The following is a 23,463-nucleotide window of genomic DNA, read 5'->3' on the forward strand; positions in this document are numbered from 1 at the left end:
CGGGCCACAGATCCTCTTCACTAGGAGGCAGTTGATTCTGGAGGAGCAGAGCTGGCCCCACATAAAGGCGTCAAACTGAAAAGCACCACCGTGAAAACAGTAGTGAAAGGCCAGGTGTCTCCCTTTACAAGAGGGGTACCACACTTGCCGCATTTTTGTAACTGGGGTGAGTTGGACTCTTTCTTGAAGGTAAGTTGTTCTAATACTCCTTAATCCTGATAAGTGAGTCCATGCTAAGACACTGACAGACGGCCACTCACAGTGCCCCTTGGTGGCTGGTGCCATAATGGTATCTGCTTTGTACTTGAGGACACTGAAGTACAGAGAGGTTCAGGTGCCTAAAGTCACCCAGCTCCCTGGTGGGACAATCGAGACTTCCATTCATTCTAACTCCAGCTTCAGTCTCTGGCTTCCATCCACTCCCTGTCTGTAACTCTGCCTAAGGGGCTTCCATGAAGAATCCTGCATTGTGTTTGCAGCTAACGCAATATGGTTCATTCATTCAGTCTTCATTCATTCATTCCATAAGCGCTTCACATTCTGTGTCCTGGGTGCTAAGGTGAGGTTGCAATGCATTAATGAATAGACCTCAGCTTAGTTCAGTGGGACAGAGCCCCATTTTTGCTTATTCTCTAGGCCAAAGGATCAGGAGCCATCAAGATATCTATCTACAGAGGGCTGGTTCATTACGGTGGAATCTGTCTATATGATGCAATGTTCTATAACTCTTATGAAAGCCTGGTCTAGGGGAATGTTATGTAACTCAGTGGCAGAGCACTTGCCTAACGTGAAAAGTCCCTTAGTTTAAACCCTAGCCAAGACAGGAAAGAAGAGGGTGAATAGGAGAGGAAGAGGAAAGAGGAAAAGAGAAAAAAAAGGGGAGAAAGAACAAAGGAAAAGGATTAACCAAAAAAAGATGCACTAATAAATAGAGGAAACTTTAAAAATTAAGTTTTATTTTGTTTCACGTGTATGTGTGTTTGCTTACATGTGTTCCATATCCATGCCTATTGCCCATGGAGGCCAGAAGAGAACATCAGATCCTCTGGAACTGGAGTTACAGACAGTTGTGAGCCACCTCATGGGTGCTGGGAACTGAACCCAGGACCTCTGCAGCAGCAGTCAGTGCTTTTAACCGCTGGGCCATCTCTCCAGCCCCACTCAGGACCTCTTTATAAACATTATATTGAGTAGAGCTACAACCAGGCTGTGACCTGCAAGAGCAGCTGTGTCTCCTCCGAATGCTGTGAAATCACACTAGTTGCTTTAAATCTGTCACAATGGGAATATTTACATCACAGAATTGGCAAATGCTGCTGTGAGGATTCATTTTGGTTGTCAATTTGATTGGATTAGAATCCACTAAGTGATGTGCCTCTCGAGGGGTTTGGGCAAGTATTTCTAGGAGGGATTATCTGAGGGGGGAGATTGTTTCCCCACAGTGGGCAGCACCTTTCAGCCCTGGTCCAGAGATAGGGAAATCCGGGAGAAAGACGGGGCCACTCATGCCAGCCTCTACTTCTTGCTGCCGAGTGCATCTACCCACTGCTGTGGCTGCTGTACTTCCATGAGAACCCAGTTTCCATGGGCTTCCAGCCAGTGGCTCTCCAGGAGTCTTCCAGGCATTCAGCACCAGACTGAGGCATCCGGCAACATGGACTGAAGGGCCAACAGGTTCTCAACCTCTTCAGCATGTAGACAGCCATTGTTGGACTATCCAGCCTGCATCACATAAGCCAACCGAATAAATCCCCTTTGTGACACATTTTCATTGCATTGGTTCTGTTCCTCTAGAGAACCCTGGCTAATACAAGCTGTACACTGGGGTATATCGACTGACTTTTTGTTTCTCAGACAGCTTCTGATACTTGCCATATTAAAAATTGAAACAAATCTTAAATAGGCTTATTACTTTTGAAATAAGAAAAGCAAATGACATAATTAACTTTGTTTCCTCAAGCAAAAATGTGTGAGAAGAATGGCATGGTTTTATGCATTCATTTTTTGCGAGCATGTTTAATGCCTGAGCTTGATAAGAAGCAGTTGAATCCTCACTCATTCTTCTGCATTCATTTGTTGTGACAGTGTTTTGTTCAAAGAAAGGAAACACACTTCATATCCTTGCATATATACATAGCTAGGAGAGAAGCCCTTACATAACCCTTGCAGCTAACTGCAAGCTCTGTTTGCTTTGAGACTGAGTCTCACTATGTAGTTCTGGCTGGCCTGGAACTCAATCCATGGAACAGGCTGGCCTTGAACTCACAGATCCACTTGCCTCCGACTGACTCCTGAGCACTGGGATTAAAGGCTTGCCCCACAGCATCCATCAAGTAGGTATGTAGCCCCAGTTCCTGAAACATCCACTCATCGTAAATTCCCTTCCACCAGTTCTGAATTTTGTGCTAGTGAGCTGACTGAGCACACTCCTAGATAGAGTCAGAGCCAGGGGCCAGAGTTTGAAGGCTGAATTAGTCACAAGTACCTAATGATGTTTTCAGCCATTTCTGTATGACACCTGAAAAGCTAGAAGTGGATGGGTTCAGGGAGCTTCTGGGTTGGCAAGCACATCCAGGATACCCCCAAGTCCCCCCTTTCCCTTAGAAACACCTGGACTGGAGGCACTTTTGGATCTTGCCCACATGCATGATCAGAAGAGTTACAAACAAGGGCCAGTGTGATGGCTTGTTAGGTTGAGGCACAATGACAGCCTGAATTCTGTCCTAGGACTGCTTGGTCTTGCAGGCTGCAAGAATATATTATAGAGATTTAGCTGTGTATTAAAGCCGTACTTTGACCAGCCAAGGGTCTGTCAAATGGGAAGCCATTTATCATGGAATATTTGGTGTTATACAGCCTTAATATTCCAGCTGTCTTCTGCTATGGAATTCTTGCAAGCCCAAATATTCCCAGACCATTTGGCAAACAGTTCAGCTCCTCGGACCTGCTAAACTTCTAGGTAACTAGCTCCCTCCTGCCCCTAGCCTAGGAGACAAGCAGGCTCCTAGATGCATAGCTTTGTTTCTTGTGCAAATGGAGCTAATACCATCTCCTTCCCTCAGGCCTAGGGGCATAACAGAGAGATTGACTGAGGACAACAGGGCTTTTTGCATAACCAAGTACAGTAAGGATCGGAGTGGAATTCCAGAGGAAGGACAGAACCCAGAGAGAAGAGAGGAGGGTAAAGCAGATCTGTGGTAGAGTTTATCAGGGCCAGGGGTAAGGAAGGATATAGATGGAGGATGAAGGAACAGAGGACGAAGATGAGGTGAAAAGCATAGGAGCTTACTAAAACTATGAGGACAGGAAAACTGGGCACAGAGAGGAGCTGAATGTGAGGACTGAAGTGATAAATGATAAATGGCACTGGAGGCAATGCTCGCTACCGCAAGGAAAGGTCACGGTCATGACAGAACCCAGTATTAGTATTAGAGCTTTATTAAGAGGAAGTGGGGTGGGGAGTGGGGGGGGACAACAAGAGAACCAGGCATGGGGAGGAAAGCACATGCAGAGAGAGGGAGGGGGGACGGGGGGGGGGCTGAGTCACCGCTCTTTAAGGCACAGGTGGCCCCACAGAGCTACACCATGCATGCACTGACTGCATGACCACATCGTAGTCATCAGCGCACACTGATCATGTAAGATGCAAGATCCTTTGCTTAACTCCTGAACTGCACATGTATGGTCATGCCACTGGAGCGCAGCAGAATCCTAACAAGGACAGGGCTGAAGCTGTGTAGATAGAATTTTGTCATAAAGGAATAAAGTTAAGTGGACTAAAGAGCATGGTGTACATAGATTCCTTTCCCTCAGATACCCCTCGCCATATGTAGCATCTTTCCAGGACTCTGGGAGGAATTTTCTCAGGACAGGAACTTGGGAAAATTCCATTATCCATTAGCTTGGTTGCTGGAGAGACCTGATGGTCTTGGTTTATCCTCTCGTTGCCATACTTTAATTCCCTCCTGCATCTCTGACTTCCCAGGTGAGGTCATTTTTCATTTCTTCTGCAGAATAAGTTTCCTTTTTGATTCAATTCTGATTGCACCAAACTTCCTCTGTTTTTATTTTATCTTTGCTCTTACTTTGAAGAGCATTTTTATTGAACACAGAATTCTTGTTGATGGTTAATTTTGGTCATACTTTGAATGGATCATTTCACTCTTTCCTAACTTTGCTAAGGCAGAGTCTCTCATGTTTCTGTCCTGTCCTTTTTTGTACTCCAGGCTAGCTGACCCTCAAGATTCCCAGTGATTCTTGGGTCTTCACCACCCATCTCACTGAAGGAATACTGGGATTACAGATGTGTGCTACCACATCTGGTTTTTATTTTATTTATTTGTTTTATATGTGTAAGTGTTTGTCCTATGTATATGTGTACCATGTGTGTATCTAGTGCCCACAGAAGTCAAAAGAGGGTGTCTGATCCCCTAGAACTGGAGTTACAGAGGGTTGTGAGCCACCATATGGTGATGGGAATCAAACCTGGGTCCCCTGGGAGAGCAGTAAGTGCTCTGAACTGCTGAGCATTCTCTCCAACCTACATCAGGCCTTTCATGTGGAGTCTGAGGATCAAACTCAAGTTGTTAAGCTGACGCTGCAAACACATTAACTACAGAGCCATCTCACCAGCCCAGTGGGTGGGTTTTTGTTTTGTTCAATGTTTGTTTATTTATTAATTTTTCGTTTTCGAGGCAGGGTCTCTCTTTGTAGCTTCTGGAACTCACTCTGTAGACCAGACAAGCCTTGAACTCACAGAGATCCTCCTACCACCCTTCCCCTCCCTTTCTGGGACAGCAATATGCCCCTGTCTTACTTTATCACTGTATCCCCAGGGCCCTGTGCCCTCTTCGTTATTTTCTATTCTTCTGTCCCTTCATGTTGATTCAAACAGTTCTACCTAGAGTCCACCACAGACATTGCCATCTTCAGACTCTGTCCAATAAAAAATAAAACCTGTATGCACCCAAGTCTATGGTACACATCTGTAATTCCCGACATTCAGAAAGCTGAGTCAGGAATATAAGTCTAAGGCAAGCCTGGGCTAAGTTTTCCAAAAATAAAATAAAATGTGCTTGATTCATACACACACACACACACACACACACACATACACACACACACACAAACACACACGAGAGAGAGAGAGAGAGAGAGAGAGAGAGAGAGAGAGAGAGAGAGAGAGAGAAAGAGAGAGAGAGAGAGAGAAATTACCATGTTGTTTTTACAGTTTTGATTTTTAAATATTTTTTTACTTTCCAAAAGTTCAAGTTACTGTTTATAATGTCCTAGCCTGGTTTTCAAATTCAGGTTTTTACCTTCTTGAGCATGCTCAGATCCTCAGCAGACCTGTGAGACAATCATGTGTCTTTCTTCTTCCCAACTGCAGTTTCCCCCTCCCTCCATTCCTCCCAGTCCCTCTCTCTCTTTCCCCTCTCCCCCAGATCCTCTCTCCCAGATTCATTCCTTTTCCTTGGTGTGTGTGTGTGTGTGTGTGTGTGTGTGTGTGTGTGTGTGTGTGTATGCCTCCTAGGGGTGTCAACTGAACATGGCATTACAAATTACAAGACTAGGCACACACCCTCGTCTCAAAGCGGGATGAGGCAACTCAGTAGGAGGAAAAGAGTCCCAAGCACAGGCAAAGGAGTCAGAGACACCCCCCACACCCACTGTTAGGAGTCCCATCAAAACCCCAAACTGCACAGCCATAAATGTATATGCAGAGGATCTAACAGAGACTCACAAAGGGACTGTGTTTTTAAAAAGTTTTAATTTTATTTTACGTGTATGTATGGGTGCCAGCATAGGTGTATGAGCACCATGTGTATGCAGTCACTACAAAGGCCAGAAGGGGGTGCTAGATCCTGAGTCCGGGAACCTAATTCAGGTCCTCTGCGAGAGCTGTTCAAACTCGAACTGCTGAGCTGGCTCTCCAGCCCCTTCTTCTCCCTCCCTTCCTCCCTTCCTTCCTTCCTTTTTTATAATTTCAGCAGATTCTTATTTCCAGTGCCCCCCCCCCCCACTTTTTCTCCTCTGCTTGATACTGTCAAAGTTATTCATAAAAGTGATTTAAGGTCAAGAATGATACTATCTTCCTCCAGACTTGATTTTTCAACCACCTGAGAAGTTAGGGGCCACTTTAATTCAAACAAGTTACTGTGTAATCAGAACAACATGTGCTCGGGACTATGGAAGAGGGACTGCAGTGTGTCATGCTCTAGTGCAGAGGCAATTCGCAGGAGATAACATCTACAGCAAGGCCTCAGAGGTGAACACTCCATTGACTTCTCCTTGTGCTCCAAGTGGCCTAGAAAAGAACCCATTCACCCCACCAGAGGCTTTGCTGTGAATCTGATAGCCAGCACCTCTCTAGCTGAGTCTGATGAAAACATGGACTCTAATCACAGTTCCCACTGGGCGAGTAAGCATTCCTGATATGAGCATCAAGGTACACTAGAGATGAGCAAGCCCTTCTGTTGGCAAGCAGGAAAACTAAGAGGTTAAGAGGGCAGGTAAATGACTGTCTGCCTGCTGGGGGGCCTTGCAAACACAGCAAGAGAGGCCAGAACCTGTTCTCACCGCCCACCATCTTCTCTTTCCCTTTTGTGTGGCTTAAACTCATTATTTGGGAAGGCTAACCTTGAGCACTGGGACCCCCTGCCTCTACTTCCTGAATGTTCTACAAGGATTACACGTGTGGACCATTGTGCCCAGTGTTATTTGACCACGAGCCTGTGCACATTGGGTAAGTATTCCAGAAACCAAGTCACTTCCCCAGTGCCAGAAAGTGTCCTTCCATTAATGGTTCTGTTGGGGCTGGAGAGATAGATGGCTTAGTAAGTATGTATTGTTCTTGCAGGGGATTTGAGTCCAAGCACTGCCTAAAACTCCGGTCCCAGGGAATCTGAAGCCACTGACCTGCAATGGCATCTGCACTCACATGTACATAAGCTCTCCCACACCCACATACACACAATTAAAAATAATAACAATAAATTTTTAAAGCAACGTCTCTGTAGTGGTGGCATTCGCAGAATGTTGTTTCGTTTTAATAGAGACTGCCCCTTGTGTTTTTGTTTGTAGGGTTTGGTTTGCTTTTGTGTGCTGCGGATTGAACCCAGGGCCTTGCTCATGCTCGGCAAGTGCTCTGCCAGTGAAGCAGCTCCCCCTCCCTTCCTTGAGGATTTCCCGAGGACTAGAAATACTTCGAAACTGAACCCAGACCCTGTCTTTTCCTGATCCAACCTTGTCCAGCAATTTTCAGAACAAGTCAACCAGTTGTGGCACTGGAGCTCGGAGTTTGGCCCAGAGAACAGAACAAGCCCTGGCAGCTTATGCAGGGAGGAGCTGGCTCTCTGACTCCAGGCATCCTTTGCTTTGTAAGATAAAGGCAAGGATGGCAGAGGTAAAATGCTAACTACTGTCTATTGGAGCTAGGGGCTGTGACAACCTTAACTCAGGCTGGTAGGCTTGGCAGCAGCTGCGTTTACCCACTGGGCCATCTCACTAGACCCGATGATTGATCTTGGTGAGATTTAGAGTAACTATGGAAACAACTATCTGGGCGTGGCTGGGAGAGGATTTCTGGATTAGCATAGTTGAGTGAAGGAACACCATTCCATAGATTGGGGATCTAGACTGAAGGAGAAAGAGAAAGGGAGTCAGGGCTGGGGAGGTGGCCCAGTGGTAAAGAGCACTTTCTGCTGCTCTTCCAGAAGACCTAGGTTTGGTTCCTAGCACCCATGTCAGACAGCTCCTAACTCCAGCTCCAGGGGATTCCACTGGCTGGCTTCCTTGGGCACCTGCACTCACGTATACATATCTACACACAGATACATCCATATATAACTTAAAAAATAATAAACAAAACTAAGATAAATCTCTTTACTAAATTAGATTTCTAAGATGAATTGTTGTCTGAAATAGCACAAGATGGACAACATGAAGAGAATAATGTATTTTATGTAATAGTGTTTTCCAAAATCATCTCTCAAAATAATATATATTTTCTATAGGTGCATATGTAAATATGGAGAAACAGGTTTTTTTTTTTTTTTTTTTTTTTTTTTTTTTTTTTTGAGACAGGGTTTCTCTGTGTAGCTTTGCGCCTTTCCTGGAGCTCACTTGGTAGCCCAGGCTGGCCTCGAACTCACAGAGATCCGCCTGGCTCTGCCTCCCGAGTGCTGGGATTAAAGGCGTGCGCCACCACCGCCCGGCTCGAGAAACAGGTTTTAAGGGATTTGCAATATCACATTAAAAAAAACCAAAGTAGCTGGGTGGAGGCGGCACAGGCCTTTGATCCTGGCCCTTGGGAAGCAGAGGCACGCAGCCTGATCTACAGAATGAGTGGCAGCACAGTTACACCCTACACAGAAACACCCTGTCTGGAAGGACAGAAACAGAAACAAACAAATAAATAAATAAAAATCAAAGCAGGAGCCAGGCACAGTGGTGCACACAGAATCTGTTCCCAACACTCAGGTTGGGCAGCTCACAACTGCCTGTAACTCAGTTCCGGGAGATCTGATGCCCTCTTCTTCGGCCACCCCCAGGCACTGCACATGTGATGCACATACATCATACATGCAGGCAAACCTTCGTACACATAAAAATGAGTAAATCTTATTTTTTTTTTAAAAGTAAAGGTTAGCCATATTTCTAATATTTTAAGGTTTGACTTAAAAGGAAGATGTATTCCTGTGTCACTAATGTAGCTGGAAAGTGTTTGGTTTTTGGCACTGCACTTAGGGTCTCGAGCATGCTGGACAAGCCCCCACAGCTGAGTCACACCCTCTGCCATCTGGGGTCAGAGAACAGAACAGCTAGATAGACTTAGAGGCCAGAAAATGGTGGCACACACGCCTTTAATCCTAGCATTCTGGAGGCAGAGATCCATCTGGATCTCTGTGAGTTCAAAGCCACACTGGAAACAGCCAGGCATGGTGACACACACCTTTAATCCCAGGAAGTGATGACAGGAAGCAGAAAGGTATATAAGGTGTGAAAACCAGGAACTAGATTCTGTTAAGCTTTTAGGCTTTTGAGCCTAGCAATTCAGCTGAGATCCATTTGGATAAGGACTCAGAGGCTTCCAGTCTGGGGAAACAGGATCAGCTGAGAAGTTGGCAAGGTGAGGTTAGCTGTGACTGGTTCTGTCTCTCTGATCTTTCAGAATTTACCCCAATACCTGGCTCCCAGGTTTGTTTTTATTAATATGACCTTTTAAGATTCACGTTACGGTATACCAAGCTCTAAATTTTTTCCCTGGGGAGGAGTTTGCATCTCTGTCTCACTGAGGTTAGCTTTGGCCATGTGCCTGTTCTGGCCATGTGAGCAGAAGCCATGCACATCCCTCAGAGCAGAAATCTGAATAGATGGATGAGGATTACCATACTTTTTTCCTTTTGCCACAAGACCAAAGATGTTTTGCCTAGAGCCTGCCCCTTACCCTACTGGGGGTGGGGTATGGGGGTGGAAGTGAAACTCCTCTTCGGCCTATGAAGGTAGTGCAGTGTAAGAAATAGATGATTGCTGTCATAGCCTCGGGAACTGTGGAGACATTGGCACTGCCTGATCTGTGTTTGCTCACCTAGGGATAAGAGGAGCGAGCAAGCAGTTACTCAGAGCAGAGTTCAAGGGGACAAAGAGATAAGGGCCAGAGAGTCTTGTTTGTCACAGACAGTGGAGGCAAAGTGGGATGAAGAGCAGCATAGATAAACTTGACTATCTTCAATAGGTTCCAAATTCCTCTATCTCAATTGTCTGCTGACCAGAGAAAGCAATACGGTGGGCGTGGAGTGTGGCTCAGCAGGTCAAGTCTAGCATGCATGAAGCCCTGGGTGTGGTTCCCAGCACTGTATAACTCAGATATGCATGCTTGTAATCTCTGCTCAGATAGGAGAATCAGAAATTCAAGGCCATCCTTGGCTATAGAACAAGTTCAAGGCCAGGTTAGAACACATAAGACCCTGTCTGTGGAGGGGAAAAAAAGCATCTTGGGATCCAGCTCTCTGTCCTTTATCAGATGGTTCTGATCATAAGCTAACAGGCAGGGCTTGCTAGAGACGTATTTGGAATTTACTGAGAAAACACTCTCAACTTGAAGTGTCTGGGCCTAAAAGTATATGGGTTTCCACATTTCCTAAGCACTCGCAGCTGGCCACCTTAGTAGTAATCCAAGGGGGCTCCTATGGTGGCCAAAGCCATCCAGTCTCGGAAAGAGCTATAGTCAAGAAAGCAGAGGACCCACAGAGTAAAAATACTTGATGTTTTCAGGCTAACTCAAGTCAGATAAAATCTGATGCCTGTCTATGAGGAATGACTCAAGATGACAGGCTTGGTGTCTCCCTTATTTTAATGAATAATAGGAAAGAAAAGGACTTCTTTTCTTGGCTAATAGGCCACTGGGTACAACCAAAAGTTTTCCTGTCAGGCTGTGATGTACCGTGCCCACTGGGGGCACCACGTTTAATCAATCGACTGGCTTTGAGTTGCACTGGGAGAAATCAAGAAATTGGTGTTATTAATCTCTCAGAGCCCCAGTTCCCTCATTTTAAAGGTGATTTTGAGAACATTGGATACAATGGTTCATGTCTGTAATCTCAGCAATGGGGAGGCTGAGGAAGAAGGATCAGTGTGAGTTCAAGATCAGCTTGGGTTGCATAGTAAGTTTTAGGCCAGTCTATGCTATAGGGTATGAGTCTGTCTCTCCAAAATAATACTCACTTTGAAGTCAAGCATGAAGCAAAAGGATCGTCACAAATGGTGAGACCCTGTCTGAAATTAAAATGGAAACAAAGAGAGAAAGGAAGGAAGGGAGGAAGAGAGAGAGAGAGAGAGAGAGAGAGAGAGAGAGAGAGAGAGAGGAGAAAGAGAGAGAGAGAGGAGTACTCACTTTGTAGAACTGGTGTAAGGAACAAAGAAGTTGAATACTCTGCACACAGGAGGTGGCCCTCATGAATGCGTTGCAATGATGACAGAAATGAATGGCTTAGCAGAAAGGTGTACAGGTTTGCTACTAGGGTCCTCAGCCACCTACTAAGGTAAAAGTCCTTTGTCTTTCTCTTGATCTACAGAAGGAAGACATTGTGGAAATGCACCCTCAGCCCTGAGATGTCACCAGCCATTTCTACTGGCCAGTCTTCCAGCAGCTTATCAATTTTACCTCCTCCCAATAGAAGAGACAAGCTCCCATCTACCTGGAAGGCCAATCCGTACTCCGTGTGCCTCCAGTGACTGGAGTAACACAGCACAAAAGTCACTCCAGTCTGAAGACCTATTCAGTCTCAACTCAAAGGACTGTCTCAGGGAGGACCATGCTCCCAGGATTCCATTGCTTCCTACAATATCTGTTTTCAGTGGCTAGTTCCTATTTTTCTCCAAAGCCAGCCACCTGCTACCCAGTTATGAATAGCTCAACAAGTCACCCATGAGAATTCCTTTCTGACCATATTTAAGCACAATGAACTGAAAGCAAGTTAAGGCATGCCTGGATTCCATTGTGAGTGGACTTGGATGCTGGCCTTTGAAAGGTGCTGGTCAACAAGGGCAAATCTTCCTAAAGATAGGAGGACCACGTGGTCATCTCCTTCAAAGGAATTTTTACTTCCAAGGGGCAGTTGATCATCTTATCTCTGGCACCTATTGCCACTTCCATGAACTTGATTCATTGGGCCTCTATTCACTTCCACAGTAGAGTGAATACTAATGTCCACCCAATAACCATCTAGCTTTCCGCTAGGAAAGCACTCATTGCTTCCCCACCCTCATCTGTGACTCAGTCCAAATACCAGGGGAGGTTGTTTCATATTTGTTGTGGAATATTATTTTAAGATTTATGCTGGAACATTTGTTTAATGATGCAAAGATGTGTTGCATTCTTTCATGCTGCATTTGTCTAACTCTGTGAAGTTGTGTTACTTTGCCTGTCTAAAACACCTGATGGTCTAATAAAGAACCAAATGGCCAATAGCAGGGCAGAGAAAGATTAGGCCAGGCTGGCAGGCAGAGAGAATAAATAGGAGGAGAATCTGAGATAGAAGATGGAGTGAGAAAAGAAGGGGTCAGCCACACAGCTGCACAGCCAGACACAGAATAATAAGGGGAAAAAAGATATACAGAAATAGAGAAAGGTAAAAGACCAGAGGCAAAAAGTAGACAGAATAATTTAAGAAAAGTTGGCAAGAAACAAGCCAAACTAATGCCAGGCACTTATAAGAAAGAATAAGCTTCTGTGTGTGATTTATTTGGGAGCTGGGTGGTAGGCCCTTCAAAGAACCAAAGAGTACAAATCAACCAACTATACATACTCTACTCCAAGGATAGCATAGACCTAGTACTGAACAGTCAGAAATTTCTATTCCCTTGTTTGTAACCACCACACACAACTCAGAAAAACACAAGAAACAGTAAATTGCTATGACATTTTTGTTGAGACTGTTGAGGAAAAAAGGATATACCCATAAAAATGAACATAACTCTTAGCAGGGTATTGTTAAGGGCCACCATATAGAGAGATGAAAACATCAGCGAGGAGCAGAGAAGGGCAGAGATAAGAGAGGGCAAGCTAGTGATCTTATCTTAGAGCCCCTACATCAGGCCCCACCTGATTTATACCTGACACTCACAGCTACATATGCCAATCCATTTTACACCTACTTGGGGCAATATGCATTAATTCTTTGTCTTAGAACAAATAGTCTGCACTATCATATCTGTTCCCTTGGCTCTCTTTAGAATTCCCACTTGAATTCAAGTGGTCTGAGTTTGGTTGCACTCAAGCTTCCCTCCCACTCTGGTCTTTTAATATTTATAATGTTACTTTAGGGTTGTTTGTTGGGAATTCAACCCCGATACCCAGAACTTCCAAGTTTCCATAGGCACACAATTCTGGCAGTTTTTATTCATCTTATCTAGGAGTCCTGTACCATGGGGAATCTGTTCGCTGTCTCATAGCTTTCAGCTTAAGCAAGCTGGGCACCCAGAGATTGTCATCACCACCCACCACCCAACAAACTTGGGCATCACAATTCTACATTCTGAGCCACACTGGCAGAGCCTAATGAGACTATACACAACACACCTGTTTTCTTCAAGGTCAAGTCAACCAGATACACCTATCATACAGTCTCAATCAGCCTAGACAGCCTGACTTCTAGCTAAGAGGATTATGGAAAGCTTCATGTATAAATTCAGTCTCTCAACCAGATGCTGAAGATGGTCAGCTCAGATTTTCCCCAAAGAGTGAACAAGGACATAGAGCCTCACTCCATTCTCTTCAGCCTGTCTCCTCTCTACTCATCATAAAGAGCATACATTGTATTCTTCTAGGACCCAGACTAGGTTGATGGAGCCACCACAGGAAGGAATGAGGGTCACAACTTTCTAATAAACTGGGTAACCACATCCATAATTCTTGAAGAGCAAGGGAAGCTCAAGAAGCCAAAGTCAAGGGTATTAAGCACTCCATGGAAACCATCCTCCATATGATACCACGTCACAGGCACCCCCAGATCTTCCAGCCTCTTCTTGTATAGGAGTGAATGGTCCCGGAGAAGGTCATACTCACAGCTCACAATGCAGGTTTCTGGGAGCTGAGATACTATATCATCTTCTGCAATGAGGGGTGAGCATGTTGTGTTCAGTATGACATTTACCTCCTGGTAAGCATCTTCATTCACAGGCCCTGGGGGTATGCATTGGTAGCCTCGCTTCTTAAACCTCTCTGGGATGTTTTCTGAGCCCAACCACTTTCTGTATTTCTCCCAGATTTCCAGAGGCAAATGGGCGCGGTTCTTGATGACGCTTTTCCAGGAAGTCTTCACGTCTAGGTGACAACAGTAACAGTAGAAGGCCAGATTCCAAGAGAGCAGTGGGATGTTGGCATTCTGTTGGTAAGAAGGGCCCCCAAAGTCGATGGTTTGCAGTGAGGAGTAGATCAAAACCTGAGCCCGGATCCGAGGAAGATCTGCCTGGTTCACAAATGTTTGACAGACCACAGTGGCCGCGTTCCCTCCTACGCTGTCACCGCAGACCACAACCCGAGCTGGATCCACTCCATACACATGCAATGATTTCAGAAACTGGGTGGTGGCTGCCACGCAGTCCTCTCTCATTACTGGGTACTTGTACTGGGGAGACTTTCGGTATCTAAAGAGGAATGAAGGACCATAGATTATGCCCAATGCTTACTCAAACCCAAAGGACCCTTGTCTAACATCTTGTATCTCAAATCCCTTTTTGAAGCCTGAATAGGAGGAGATAGGCAAGGACCCAAACACATAGTAGACATAAAGCCTTCTTGCTTGCCATTTAGCTCAGAGGAAGCAATTGCCATCCACTGAGAATGGATGTGATGTTGTTTAGATGTTTCAGTGGCACTGTAGGCTTTAGGCAGAGGAGATGTTACCTGTCTGCACGGACAGGGCTGTTAGACCTAAGGAATTCTTCCAAACAAAATCAAAGTGCCACCCTCATTCCCATCAGCTCCAAAAGACAGGGTTAAATGATGCCTTTATCCACAAATATTTCATGCACTAAGGAAGGGGGTCTAGTCCACTATCCCTCTCTCCTCCATTCCTTGCTTCTCCTTAGTGGGTTCTCACAGCCCAGCCCTCCCCCATTCTCCTCACCAAATCCATCTGCTTCAGGTTCAACCTTCAGACCCCATCACTACAAATCAGGGCTATCTGCCTATGTGCTCCCATTGTCCCCTTCCTTACCCAACTGCCACAACAACAGAGTCACAGTCCTTGGACAAACGTAAGCATATGCTGTGGTGGGTTCCTAGAAAACAAAATCAAACGTCACATTTACTAGGACATTTTCCTTCAGCCTTCATGGCCATTCTCCTATTGTAAATAGAGTGCCCGAGTTAGCTGAGCAGGTCATAAAGTAGCTTCTGACTGTTGAGTAAATATCCTTCCAACTTCTTACTGTTTTGCTTCTGTGAGCTACAAGGACAATGTTCTCCAAGATGCCCATGACCTGATGTACTCTACCACTTATCAAAAACATCTGAAAGTGAATCGATTGCAGTGGCTCAGTGTGTGATAGTGGTATTCTCATATCAATTTAAGAACAGGCCAGACCATTGCATAATATGCCACCAAAGTGATCTGTGCCTACTCATGGCCCTGGGCTTTCTTGGTCATAACAGTAGACTGTCTACCAGGGAGAATGACCATCCTTATTTTAAGACTTACTTTATTTTTACTTGTGTGTATGTGTTGTGCACACATGTGTGAAGGTGTCCATGGACACCAGAAGAAGGAGCTAGATCACTTGGAGCTAGAGTTATAGGCTAGAGTTGTATGATGCCCTAGATGAGTACTAGGAACTAAACTTGGGTCCTCTGGAAGAGCAGAAAGTGTTCTTAACTGCTGAGCCATCTCTCCAATTACCACAAAATGACCATTCTTTCAAGCCCATTTATCAGGGTGACAGGGGGCTTGAAGAAGCCAGAAGAAAGGCTTTCTTACTCAAGCTCCCCAGGATGGTTCCACCACCATGGAAGAAGATGATGCCAGGCCTAAGGGTGGAGGAGGATTCCTTGGGCTGATATAGTTTCACAGGGATTGTCCCAAAGCGAAGATCTGTGACCACAACATCAGGATCTCTCTTGAGTGGCTTCAGATCATGCACAAAACTGGCAAACTGGGGTGCATAACACAGTCCCAGCTTCTCAAAAATCATCCCCTGTCAGAGAGAGAAGAGGCAATGGGTTGAGAAGGATTATGAATCAGTCATTTTACATGCAGCCTGAAGCCTGTCAGACACGTTACCCTCCCCAGGTGCCAAGAACGAGCTTGGGAAATATTGATCAGACTCGACCACAGACCTCCTGCACTTCCTCCCTCTCTGAGCATGCTCATGAGGCACCTGCAGTTAAATCCACACCTACCTAGGCCATGTGGCTCCATCACCAGACCCACTCCTCCCAATCATACTCTTCCTAGACACTTAACATGCCAGACATGACAAACCAGGCTTCTGGCCAACCCTTTTGAAGACACCTGCTCTACCTGGGGAATGGACATGGTCTTCTCTCCAGGGAAGACATCCTGGGTCTCCCAAATATTGATTGCTATGGAGGTGATGTTTTTGAAGAGGGAAAGAGGGGTGTTTTCTTATTTTTCCATGGCATCTACTGAAATATTTTTTGAAAATATGTGATGTGAAAGGTGTTTCTTTTTAGGAAAATTAAGAATGAAGGGGGAAGTCAGAAGGTGTACGTGTTTAACTGGGGTCAGCGATATCAATGTTGATTGTTGCAAATGAGGCTTCTTCAGGTTATTGTGTTATCTTTGAGATCTAGCTAAAGGTTTTAAAAATAAATATAAATGTTAATAAACAACATCCTTCTATATCCATAGCCTCACTCAGCCATCATCAGAGATGCTTCCTCCTGCAGGAGATGGGAATGAATACAGAGACCCACAACTGGGAAATGTGCAGAAAGCAAGAGACCTTGGATGGGATGTCTCCATCAAAACCCTCCCCTGAGGGCTCAGGAGGAAGGGGAGACAGAAAGGCTGTAAGAGTCAGTGGGGATAGTCATATCTTCCAGGCAGAACAGGACTGGCGTACATACAAACTCACATAGACTGTGCACAGCAGCATGCACAAGGCCTACACATATCCGTGCTAGATAGGGTCCCGGTGCTCAGAGGGGAAGTAAACACAAGCCCCATCCCTAACCAAGACACCATCTACAATTGACAACCACTCCAAAAGGAAAAATGAGTTGTCTCCATTGGAGTCTCAATGGATATACAAGCCACACTTTAGGGCAGTTCCACACCCAGAAGTAGATGGGCAACACAAAATAAACTCAATGATGTTTTTGGAGATGTTTTGTTTCATAATACTTTGGCCTTTTGTTATTAACCTTGCTTGTATTTCAATTATCTATTATGGTTTCCAATTTTGTGTTTTTATGGTGTGTGTGTGTGTGTGTGTGTGTGTGTGTGTGTGTGTGTGTCTGTGTGTCTGTGTGCTTTTCCTGCTTTTTCTTTGTTTTTACCCCCTTCCCGTTTTTTCTTTTCCTTCCTTCCTTCCTCCCTCCCTCCCTCCCTCCCTCCCTCCCTTCTCCTCCTCCTCCTCCTCCTCCTCCTCCTCCTCCTCCTCCTTCTTCTTCTCTCTCTCTCTCTCTCTCTCTCTCTCTCTCTCTCTCTCTCTCTCTCCTTTATTTTTTTTTTTCAGGATAGGGTTTCTCTGTATAGTAGCCTTGGCTGTCCTGGAACTTGCTCTGTAGACCAGCTGGCCTTGAACTCAGAGATCCACCTGCCTCTGCCTCTCAAGTGGTGGGATTTAAGGGGTGCATCACCTCTACCTGGCTTCCCTCTGTTTTTCTGTTTGTTTTGCTTTATTCTTGTTTGTTTGTTCTTCATTGGCCTGTTTGTTCTCTAAAGATAGAGAGAACGGAGGCATGGAGTCTAATGAGTGGGGAAACAGGGAAAATCTGAGAGATGAGGGAGAGAAAGCCATGATCAGAATATACTGTATGAAAAAAAACATTCAAATAACGGGAGGCAGAGACAGGCGGATCTCTGTGAGTTCGAGGCCAGCCTGGGCTACCAAGTGAGCTCCAGGAAAGGCGCAAAGCTACACAGAGAAACCCTGTCTCGGAAAAACCAAAAAAAAAAAAAAAACATTCAAATAAATAAGTGGGCATTCCCTGGATCTTTCCAGTAGTTTCTAGTCCTCAACCACAATCATTTGGGCTCTGATTGAAGCCTGTGGACTCACCTCAGAACATTTTTTTTGTGTGTATAGTGTGTTGGGTGTGTGTGGTGTATGTACTTATTAATGTAGGTGTATGCATATCTGTGTGTGCATGAGGAGATCAGAGGTCAACACTGGGTGTCTTTCCTTGATTGTGTCATGTTTATTTATTCAGTAATTTATTATTTTAGTGCATTTATTTATTTGTGGATATGTATGGGTATGCATGGGCCACAGCACATGTGCAGAGGTCAGAGGATAACTTGGCGGAGTCTGATCTGTCATTCCACCATGTGGGGCCCAGGGATAGAACTTGGGTAACAAGTGACATTAGCCACTGTGCCATTTCACAAACCTGTCTAGTTTATTTTTTTGAGAAAGTGTCCCTTACTGAACCTGAAATGTATCTCATCAATTGGACTTGGTTGGCTGGCCAATGAGCTTTAAGGACTCACTTGTCTCTTTGCCTCCCTCCCTCTGTTCCCCAGGCGCAAGCTCACACCATCATTCTCAGTTCTATGCTTCGCTCCAGGATCTGAAGTTCCCATGCGTGAGCAGTAGGCCCTTTATGGACTGCACTATCTTTCAAGCACCACAGAACATTCTTTAAAATACTTAATAAATATACGAAATCCATCCAGGAAGGCAGTTTCATATGCATATAGCCATCAGACAAATGACGTGTATGACGTAACAATTGCACATGCCTGAACAAAACAAGCAACGGCTGCTGTCAGCACCCTGGTCTCAGATGAGTTAAGGCCACCACTTCCCATGTGTGCAGCACATGAAATAATCCTTCAGTCAAAACATCTGTGACTCCTCTCTTGGGAGAGTTACAGTTCTGCCCTGGGGACTGTGTTCTGCAGATCCACAAGTTCCTGACCCCCAGTGGCAGTAGACACTACAATCAGCAGTTAGCAGTGAAAAATAGGGTAATTTGTATCCTTTTCATCAAAGATATGGGTCTCTTGCATTCTAACCCTTGAGTAAGCAAGCTTATGTCTCCCCCTCTGCCTTGCTATGCTTTTCTCCTGGGCCTGGCCCCTGTATGAAGCTCTCTGTAGCTGGAGTCCTATTGAGCTTCCTTAACACTGGCTAGCCTCTGCTCTCTGCTATCTTGACTGCAAGCTCCCTGGAGGCAGACTCCTCCTCCTTCCTTCCTTCCTTCCTTCCTTCCTTCCTTCCTTCCTTCCTTCCTTCCTTCCTTCCTTCCCTTCCTTCCTTCCTTTCTTCCTTTTCTTCTTCTTCTTCTTCTTCTTCTTCTTCTTCTTCTTCTTCTTCTTCTTCTTCTTCTTCTTCTTCTTTCTTCTTCTTCTTCTTCTTCTTCTTCCCCTCCTCCTCCTCCTCCTCCTCCTCCTCCTCCTCCTCCTCCTCCTCCTCCTTCTTTTTCACCTATACCTGAACTCAGATCCTGGACTGGGACAGACAGTGGTTGCATAATACACCATTACAAGAAGAATCAACAGTAACAATGTATGATGTATAAGGAGGGCTTACTCTAGCCCAGATGTTGCAATCTGCCCTCTGGATAGTTCAACTCAACTCTGGGATCCTTGAGAAATGCTATGCAGTAGGGGCTGCTATGATTCCCTATTTAGCACACAGGGAAACTGAGTCATGTAACTAGGAACCTGGACTGTAGACTGCAAAACAAAACAAAACAAACAAACAAACAAAAACCACCAGGGGGAAAACCATGGATTCTAGTCTGGCCATTTGCAGAAGCAGGCCCTGGGAATTATTTTATTTCTGGTACATTTCACTGGACATAATGATCCCCAGTTCCATCAATTTTCTAAAAATACTCTCCTCTTTTAATGGTTGAGTAAAATTCCATTGTCTCTGGGTGTGATGGTGCACACCTTTAATCCCAACACTCAAGACACAGACACAGGTAGATCTCTGTAGCTGGAAGTTTTTCTGTGTCCCACCCAGCCATGCCATCCTTCACCTGCATATAAAATAATCATCCAGAAGCTTATATTAATTATAACTGCTGGCCATTAGCTCAAGTTTATTACTGACTAGGTTTTATACTTAAATTAATCCATAATTTTTATTTATGTTAGCCATGTGGCTTGGTACCTGTTCTCGGTTCTGCCTTCACATCTTGCTTCCTCTGTGTCTGGCTGGTGACTCCTGACTCAGCCTTCCTATTCCCAGCATTCTCCTTGTCTACTTATCCTGCCAATACTTCCTTCCTAGCTACTGACCAATCAGTATTTTATTTATCAACCAATCAGAGCAACACATATCCACAGCATACAGAACATCCCATAGTAGATCTCTCCTGAGTTTAAGGCAAGCCTGGTCTATAGAATGAGACCTTGTCTCATTTTTTTTCTTTGTGTGTTTCCTATTATGTATTTTCTTCATCCATTCATCTGTTGATGGATGTCTAGACTGGTTTCATTTCCTGGCTATCGTGAATAGAGCAGCAGTGAACATGGATGCATAAATGTCTGTGTGTTAGGATGTAGAATCCTTGGGGTGTTATAGTGAGGTGACCCAGATTCAGAAAGACAAAAAACATGTTCTCTCTAATATCTAGATCCTATCTTATTTTTATGTGTGTGTGTAAAAGTCATGAGTGTGAAATAGGAAGGAGACCATGAGAAGGAAAAGAGGGGTTAAAATGGGAGGCAGAGCAATAGGACCCATGGGATTTGAAGGTGGACAGGAGGTTATGAGGGTGGAAAGGCATAAGAGAGAGCAAGTTAGGGGGAGAATCTACAAAAACAAATTTTATTTGCAAATGATGTTATGAAATCCAATACTTTTTATAACAGTTGTTTAAAAATTAGGTATTTTTATCTTTTTTTTTTTGAGACAGAGTTTCTCTTTTTATCCATGGCTATCTTGGGGTTCACTATGTAGACCAGGCTGGCTTCAAACTCACAGAGATCCATCCTCTTCTACCTCCCAAGTGCTGGGTTCAAAAGCATGTGCCACCACCATGCCTGGACTTAAAAATAGTTTTTTTAAAAGGCAACAAAGGATTTGTTAAAGTTATGTTCTATGGAGCTCAGCAGTTTAGAGTGATAGTTTCTCTTCCAGAGGACCCAGGTTCAATTCCCAGCACATATGTGGTAGCTCACAACCATCCGTAACTCTAGACCCTCTTCTGGTCTCTGCAGGTACTGCACACATATGGTACAAAGACATGAACGTAGGCAAAAAAAACCCTACCTGTACCCATAACATAAATACATTTTAACGTTTTTTAAAAGGTGTGTTCTATATGGTTCTGAAAATATCTTGAACTAATTTATTAATTTGCTTTCTGTTTTCTTAATTTTGTTGTTTGCTGACTCTAGCTAGCAGGTCTGTAGTCACTGGAGCTCAAAAATTCATCCCTACCTTCAGAGCTTTTCAAAGTACTGAGGGCTAACAAGAAATGAGATTGGTCTTTCTCCTCTGTGTTAACTGGTACCATAGTTTGCACAATTTTGTGTTCCCCAGAGGCACATGTGGAAAAGGCCCCAGGGTGATGCTATTATAGGTGGTAGAGGCTATAGGAAGAAGGCTTAGTGTGAGGTCCTTAGGTCACTGGGGATATAGGACACTAAGGGAAAATAAAGGATAAGATCAAAGTCTAAGCTAGACGTTGGTGGCACACTCAGGAGGCAGAGGCAGGCAGATCTTTGAGTTTGAGACCAGCCTTGTCTACAGAGCAAGTTTCAGGACAGCCAAGGTCACACAGAGAAACCCAGTCTCAAAAAAAAAAAAGTCTAATGACACATGTACTCTAAAATACACCTTGGAGCCCATTCCTTCGTATGACAAATACAAGATGAAAAGAAAAGGCACTGTGGGACCTCAATCCTTCTTTTGTTACATGGGACATAAGCAGTTTTCCTCAGCCACGTGCTGCTACTGGATATGCTCCCTTTCCACAGGCCCAACACAATGAAGCCAATATCACGTTACAACCTCAAAAAACATGAACCTAAGTAAACCTTTATGCTTTGTAAATCCTTTGTCTCAGGTATTTTGGTAAAGTAATGGGAGGTTGACTGAGACATCGAGAAAGCAAAATTCTTTGAATTGTGTGTAGTACTGAAGGATCCAGTATCTGATTTTTCCTTACATCTATCCTCAGCCCTCAGGCAAAGGAGACAAGCAAAACATAAACTCACCCATGTCATTGACAGACGTAAAAGGCAACTGAGGATTCGCAGCCTCACAGGATGAGTGATGCCTTCGGGGATGTGCTCTGTCCAAAGTTGTATGCAGATCACCCACAGCAGAACTCCTAGCGAGAACGCAGCAGCAGCAGCTGCTACCAGGAGTGTCAGGGCCAGAGCCACCATGCTGCGTCTACCTCAGAGGAAGCCAAGTGTCATTTGTGCCTGCCACAGGCTATGGAAGACGCAGTGCAGGCCAGCAGGCCTCTTATACATCACCAGATTCCCTCTCCGCCTCCCCGCTTCCTGTAAACACTGGGCCAGCCCAGACAAGGAGTCACCGACACAGGGGAAGGTGTGGTTCTAGACCAGGGCACACGTAGAGGAGAAAGTGGCTCCTATAGATTCATTCATTCAGCTGGAAAGAGATCTCAAGAGCTCTTATTTAAATCTTGGCATCACTGCTAGATACGGCATTGGGTAAGCCACAGAGTTACTGAAGTCATTAGACGATTGCCCTCAAACGTCATCGCCCACACCCTAATTCTAGTCTTGCCACACTTACTATTCCTTACCTAGATGAGGAGGCACTAGGGATTTTGCAGTTGCTGTTTCTCTGTGCAACAACCCCCCCCCCCGCCCCCGCCACACACACACACACACACACACACACACACACACACACACACACACACACACACACACACACACTAGATGCCAACTGGGCTCTATTCTTCCTATCCTGCCTATTGCTGTTCAAATGTCACCTTCTGTCTAGCTAGCTATTTAAAATTGTAATACTTCACTACCAACAGCCCCATGACCCTTTGGCATCACTCTGCTTCATTCTCATCTGTGGCTTTTATTATCACCCAGGATGCCAGTCCCTTGTCCGTAGAACATATATTTTGAATACAGAATTATTTATGTTACTGTTGTTTTATGACTTATTTATTTTTATTTTATGTTGTGAGTATCTTGCCTGAATGTATGTCTGTGCACCATGCTTGCCTGGTGTCTTGGATGCCATAAGAAGGTGTTATATCCACAAGAATAGAGTTACAGATGGTTGTGAGCTACCGTGTGGGTGCTGGAAATTTGAATCCAGGTCTTCTTCATGAACAACCAATGCTCTTAACCACTGAGCCTTTTCTCTAGGCCCCAACTTTATGGTTTTGTGCCTACAGGCTGCATCTCTGTCAGGACTATGCAAAGGTGCACCAAATGGAGGGATTGATGAACAGTTTTTTTTTCCTCTCCATTGTAAAACAGAGAAGCTTAAGTATGCTTGCTTTCTAGGTCAGGTCAGATGCTAAGGCAGTTTTCACAACCTTTCCCAGCAAGGAGGTTCTATATAATCATAGTAATGGGGACATGGGCCCTGTCTCCTGTCTCCCTGTGATAGTTGGCTTTAATTGTCAAACTAACAGAACCTAGAATCAACTGGGAAGAAAGTCTCCATGAAAGATTGCCCACATTAGACTGGCCTGTGGGCATGCCTGCGGAGAGTTGTCTTAAATAAATTACTCTATGTGAGGAAGACCCAGACCACTGTGGGCAGCATCATTCCCTAGGCCAGGGTCCTGAACTGTGTAAGAGCAGAGAAATG

At 44.8% G+C, this 23,463-nt stretch overlaps 1 protein-coding gene and 1 long non-coding RNA gene across 3 annotated transcripts; one reads left to right on the top strand and one right to left on the bottom strand.

The window, feature by feature from the left end:
- The first annotated feature begins 2 nt into the window (after positions 1-2).
- Positions 3-18,872, top strand: LOC121827476 (uncharacterized). Of its 2 annotated transcripts, XR_013049446.1 has the most exons (4): positions 3-166; positions 11,076-13,892; positions 16,374-16,534; positions 18,213-18,872. It is a non-coding gene; the product is annotated as an uncharacterized LOC121827476 (long non-coding RNA). The 2 variants fall into 2 exon arrangements; XR_013049445.1 differs by lacking the exon at positions 18,213-18,872 and having other exon boundaries at positions 16,374-16,970.
- On the bottom strand, positions 12,224-22,260 carry Aadacl3 (arylacetamide deacetylase like 3). The gene is made up of 4 exons (XM_006989065.3): positions 21,867-22,260; positions 15,480-15,696; positions 14,721-14,784; positions 12,224-14,148 (listed from the first exon to the last, which is right to left on the bottom strand). Exons 1-4 carry the CDS (start codon positions 22,038-22,040, stop codon positions 13,374-13,376), a joined length of 1,230 nt encoding a protein of 409 aa, XP_006989127.1. The 5' UTR covers positions 22,041-22,260; the 3' UTR covers positions 12,224-13,373.
- Between the last annotated feature and the right edge of the window lie 1,203 nt (positions 22,261-23,463).

This window comes from Peromyscus maniculatus, chromosome 2 (genome assembly GCF_049852395.1).
Source record: "Peromyscus maniculatus bairdii isolate BWxNUB_F1_BW_parent chromosome 2, HU_Pman_BW_mat_3.1, whole genome shotgun sequence".
NCBI classification, from domain to species: domain Eukaryota; kingdom Metazoa; phylum Chordata; class Mammalia; order Rodentia; family Cricetidae; genus Peromyscus; species Peromyscus maniculatus.